The 6,000-nt window shown below is 37.7% G+C and overlaps 1 protein-coding gene across 1 annotated transcript in view; it reads right to left on the bottom strand.

The window, feature by feature from the left end:
* RAD50 (RAD50 double strand break repair protein) overlaps nucleotides 1-6,000 on the bottom strand; it is a 95,390-nt gene that overhangs the window by 41,645 nt on the left and 47,745 nt on the right. The window contains exons 14-16 of the mRNA XM_007087770.3: nucleotides 2,228-2,417; nucleotides 1,686-1,812; nucleotides 1,108-1,301 (exon numbers count right to left, since the gene is read on the bottom strand). Of these exons, the coding sequence (XP_007087832.1) occupies nucleotides 1,108-1,301; nucleotides 1,686-1,812; nucleotides 2,228-2,417 (511 nt within the window). The remainder of the gene's footprint in view (nucleotides 1-1,107; nucleotides 1,302-1,685; nucleotides 1,813-2,227; nucleotides 2,418-6,000) is intronic.

The following is a 6,000-nucleotide window of genomic DNA, read 5'->3' as shown; positions in this document are numbered from 1 at the left end:
TCTTTAGTATTACTTGAGTGTTAGGTATATTTTTTCGTAATGAGAAGACGTATGGTGTAGTGTGAAGTCCAATGTCTTAGACACTGAAAACCTATCTGAAAACCCTGCCTCCTACTAGCTGCATGAACTTGGCTAAGACATGGGACATCTTTAAGTCTCAATCTCTTTTGTATAAAAGAGATTATAGCCACATATCTCAAAAGGATTACTAAGACACTGAACTCTTTAATGTCAAAGGGCTTCATAAACAGAAAAAAAAAATTATACAAACGTAAGGTATTACTATTTAAAATTTTTTTTTAATGTTTATTTATTTTTGAGAGACAGAGACAGGGTGTGAGCGGCGGAGGGGCAAAGAGAGAGAGAAAGACACAGAATCTGAAGAGGCTCCAGGCTCTGAGCTGTTAGCACAGAGCCCAACGTGGGGTTTGAACTCACAAGCCGTGAGATCACGACCTGAGCCAAAGTCGGACACTTAACCGACTGAGCCACCCAGGCACCCCAAGGTATTACTATTTTATATCACACTCTAAGCCTCTGATAATTTATAGTAAAAAAATACTTAAGAAACATTTATAATATTTAATGACAGGTTCATAATTTATTTAGTGCCTAGTGAATGTTTATAATTATGAAAAAAACTAGGTAAGATTGTTATTTTGATTAATCTAGATAAGGAATGCCAAATGATTTCCATTCCATGTGCCTGCTCACTACATTGGGAAGGACTCTGAGACTACATCTCGAATCAAAGAGAAAAAGTGTTATGAGTGGGAGGCAGTGTCTGCCATAGATAGAGTAATCTGCAGGTAAGACAAATGTCCCATACAATCATGTATGTAGTTAGCCAGCCACGCGCTGACCACCTCCAATGACAGGAAATTCACTATTTAACCAGGCAGCCAATTCTTGCTTATTATGGCCAAAATCCTCCCAGACATCTTTACCTATTAGTACAAGTTCCATCACCTAGGAGCCATGCAAAGAATTATACTATTTTCATTTGATCCTCACAATATCCATAGTTTTAGCCACTACAGCAATAAAGAGCACTTCATGTGTTTGAACTAAGGCAAAAAACATGTATGTATGTATGAATCTTTTTACCTTTATCTCTCTGAATAAGGACTGAACTTCAGTGGATAATTCCACAGTCTGCTCCTCCAGTTGCTGACGACGTTGTAAATTAGTGGATATCTGAAGTTTCTCTGACTTCAGTTCATTTGTTGTACTCTTTAAGTGTTGAATCTGTTCTTGCTGGTCCTGTATAAGCTTACGATTCAATTCAATCTTGCTGGAAACTGCATCAAAATACATTCACACCGTGACTAATGTTAAGGATACAGAAAATATTACAAACAGCAACCTTCCTTATATGGATTCTATGGAATTCACACAGGCTGAGTTTCCATGGGTCCCACCCCCTATAGTAAAAGTGCTACAAAACCCCTCTTGACCAGCCATGGGTAAGGATCACAGGGCAGAAACAGTAGAGCTCCTCTGACACTTATCATTCAAAACCTCCCATCATTTAAAATCTGTTGTGCAAAGCAAGGAAACTTTTCTCTTTTGAGAAAAGAGTGGATATACTGTGGACTGGAAGAACATAACAGATACAAAATTTATGATAAAAAGCATAAGCTGGGATCAAGTCTCTATGCGTACATGAAGAAAGACTCTATTACCTGTATCTAACTTGTGTTGTTTTTCTTGTTTCTCCTGGTTTACTTGCTGGACAGTTCTACCCAAGTCTAGTCCTTGCAGCTTAGCTGCTTGCTGTGCAATTTTTCTTTCAACATCTTTAAGTTCCATCTTAAGAATAAAACAGTTATTTCCTTTAACAAACTTGCTACATTATAATTATTCAAAATCTTAAAAATTTAATTGCTATTATTTTAAAATCTAAATCTGCAACTGATTTCAGATATAATTTTAACAAAGTTTAATAGGATGAAATGAATTTTAATAACTGAAATGACAAAAGCAAACTGACTAAAATGAAAATAAATAGGACTACTTCTTAACTCTCATATTTATGAATAAAACATCGAAACCCAGGAATGTAAAGTTTAAGCAGTACTCACTCAGACTATCTGCAGTTCAGGACAGGGAACTCTAAATGCAAACTATACGTGAACACGATGTACTGTTTTTTACCACTCTCACATTTCACATTTAAAACACCAGGAAACAAGTTTTATTCTGCCTTAAACTACAATAAACTTACCTGGAATCTTTCCATAATTGTAACATCTGTCAGGCATACTTTAGCACTTTCTTCTTCAGGCATTATTGTGCCCAAGAGTGTTTCCTGTTCTTCTATGTCATTCTTTAAGCGCTGTATGTCTCTGTTGACATTTTGCAGTTTGTTTCTTAATTCTGGTATTTCCTTCTCCTTCAAATCAATTATGCTTTGCCTTAACAGAGAACACACAATTAAAAATAAGCTATCTAATGTTTTTTTTTTTTTATCATGAAACGGAAGTCCTAAATTTTTGGCAAGAATATCATAGAAGTGACTGTACCCTTCTCAGGGCATCTCATCAGTGAGGACATGATGTCATTCATTACATCTTATTACTAGAGATGTTAGTCTTGTTCACTTAGGTAACATGGTATCAGCCAGATTTATCTGCTATAATGTTACTATTTTTCTCTTTGTAATTAATAACTTATATTAGGAGAAATATGTTGGGACTATGTCATTATCTCATTTCTTCTCAAACTTAAGAAAAGTTTTTTTTTAAATGCTTGTTTATCTTTGAGAGAGAGATTGTGAGCAGGGAAGGGGCAGAGAGAGACAGGGGACAGAGGATCCAAGGCAGGCTCTGCACTGACAGTAGAGAGCCTGATGCAGGGCTTGCATGAACTCATGAACCATGAGATCATGACCTGAGCTGAAGTTGGATGCTCAACTGACTTAGCCACCCAGGTGCCCCTCAAATTTCTGCCCACTCATTTTAGTATCCGATGGCAGATCTTACTCACAAAAATTACAATATTCCCCCCTACTTCTCCACAGGAGATATATTCCAAGATCCCTAGTGGATGCCTCAAACCCACTTATATACAAACTGAACCTTATATATACTGTTTTTTCCTATATAGACAAGTCTATGATAGAGTTTATAAGTTAGGCACAGTCAGGGGTGCCTGGGTGGCTCAGTTGGTTAAGTGTCCAACCACCTTAACCTTAGTCAGTTTGGCTCAGGAGATGATCTCACAGTTTGGGAGTTTGGAGCCCTGTGTCAGGCTCTGTGCTGACAGCTCAGAGCCTGGCACCTGCTTCAGATTCTGTGTCTCTCTCAAAGATAAATAAACACTATAAAAAACCCCTTTTTTAAAAAAATAAATTAGGCACAGAGATTAACACTATTAATAAAACAATTATAACAATATACTATAATAAAAGTTATATGAATGTGGTCTCTCTCAACATATCTTATTGTACCGTACCCTTCCTCCTCTTGTGGTGATGTTAGATGATAAAGTGCCTACATGATGAGATGAAGTGAGGAGAATGATGTAGGCATTGTGACTTCAAATGAGGCTACTGTTAATATATGTCAGGAGGATCATCTGCTTCTGGACCACAGTTGAGCTCAGGTAATGGAAACAGCAGAGAGTGAAACTGCAGATAAGGGTGACTACTGTATTACTGTGCATTTTGCCAAACAGAGATTTTCTATAAATTAACTGACCATACTGATCAAAAGTATCAAGATGGTGAAAAACAAAGAATGAAGAGATGCTGAAGACTGCAGGAGCCTAAGGAGAAATAAAAACAATGCAACGTCGGATCCTGGGATGGATCCTGAAACAGAAAAACAACATTAATGGAAAGTGCTGAAATTCGAATATGGTTTGTAGTTAACAGCATCACACAAATGTTAATTTCTTGGTTTTGATAACTAGTTTATGGTTACATAAATTGTGAACATGAGGAAAAGCTAGGTGAAGGGTAGAGGTGAATTTTCTGTACTATTTTTTGTAATTTTTCTCTAAGTCTACAATTATTTCAAAATAAAACGTTTAAAAAAAAAGATGGAAAAAAGGAAGGAGACCACTCAGCCAAATGCCACATGGGATTATGGTACAAAAGCTGTTAGCCAGTTTATCACACCTACTGTAGCTAATGGACTACCACTCTGGTGGCAGGAAGACTGGCTCCACATCTAACTTTGTTGAACCTCTGAAACAAAATTTGTATTTAACCCTAAAAAAAAAAAGCTATCAATTTTATTTCTGAAAAATTCCAAATTCTAAATTAAAAGTTAGTACAATAAATTAAATTGATTTCTAGTGGAGTCTTACAGTAAACTAAAGGAAAAACCCGAAACTCAAGAGTTAGCTCTGGCACACTGCTATGAGTTAACAATTTTTAAGTCTACACTACGACCAAGAAATGCCAACCTGAACTGATCGGTGGCAACAGAAGACCTATAGTTTGTTATGCCACTGAGATGAAAAAATTTCCTGAGTAATTATGAAGGTATGCAGATTCAGAGTAATTCCATGCTCACATTACTTCCTGAATCTTGTGGTCATAGACCAGGAGTTGGTCTTAAAGTATGTTCCTAGTACCTAGACAGTAACATGGCTACGATAGCCCAAAGACAGTCAAGCATTCACTTGACTGGGGACATCTTTGTGGAAAACTACAGGTATCCATTCAATTGTAACCCTATTTTTACATTTTCACATGCACACAAAAAACCTCTAATCGATGTGGTCCAGATTTTGATGCCTTCTTTTCTGATGATTACCTAAGATGCTAAAATAAGTATCATAAGCATAAAGACGTTTCCCAAAAGAATGGGGTATTGAGATTAGGACTGTGTTCTTTTGTGTAAAATTTTCAGAAACTCAGTTCTATTTGTGTGACAGCATTCCTTTTCCAAGGGGCTTTTAAGTAAAAGAAACCAATACAGATATGGTTGGTTGGGTGAAAACATCTTTCAAAGCAATGGGGAAAAATAATGAGTTTTTACTGAGCTGTCATAATAAATAAACCTGACTCAGTACTAAGCAAAATGATAAACACGTATATTTTCATCTGAGATTTCATTCATGATGATGGTCTTAATATATTAAGTATTGATGAGTTTTGGCCTTTAAATAAAAATATTTCCCTTGGGGCGCCTGGGTGGCTCAGGTGGTTAAGCATCCAACTTCAGCTCAGGTCATGATCTCATGGTTCCTGAGTTTGAGTCCTGCGTCAGGCTCTCTGCTGACAGCTCAGAGCCTGGAGCCTGCTTTGGAACCGGGTCTCCCTCTCTCTCTCTTAAAAAATAAATAAATATTAACAACAACAAAAAAAATTTCCCTCAAAGAGGATAAGCAAAATCTGGTTCCTCACTACCTCTCTGAGCTCATCGTCAACCATTTTCCCTTTGGCCTCAGGGATTTTGGACTGCCTGGAATGCTCTTCTGCTGGACAAATATTGTCCCTTATTTCTCTCATGTCTACACTCAGTTGTCACCTTCAACAGCAATTACCCTCTTCTGTACTTCCTTACTCTGCTATATACTTTTCTCCAAGGCACTGATTTACCTCTCACACTACATATTTATTTTTCTAGCTTCAGGACATCTTACTTTGTGTGTAGTAACCAGAGTGACATATAGTGGCCACTCCGGATACTAGGGTACTATATGGATTAGTCAGCCACGAGTACTTTGACATTCCTCCTAATGAGAGGTGGAGTCTGTGTCCTCTCATTGAATCTTGGCAGGCTCTGTGACTACTGTTGACCAAATAGTCAACAGCAGAAGTAACACTGTGCCAGGTTTTGGGCCCAGGCCTTCAGATACTAGCAGTTTCTATTGCCTGTATCTTTTACTACTCACTCTTAGGATCCTTCATTTGGTAATCCAACCACTCTGCTGCCAAAAGCCCAAAACACATGTGTGGGCCATGCGAGGGCACTGTGTTTGACAGCCCCAGCTGAGCTCCCAGCTAATAGTCAGTGTCACTGAAAGTCATCTGAGTGAGCCATC

Source organism: Panthera tigris, chromosome A1 (genome assembly GCF_018350195.1).
Source record: "Panthera tigris isolate Pti1 chromosome A1, P.tigris_Pti1_mat1.1, whole genome shotgun sequence".
NCBI classification, from domain to species: Eukaryota; Metazoa; Chordata; class Mammalia; order Carnivora; family Felidae; genus Panthera; species Panthera tigris.
This window is presented reverse-complemented; position numbering and strand designations above follow the sequence as displayed.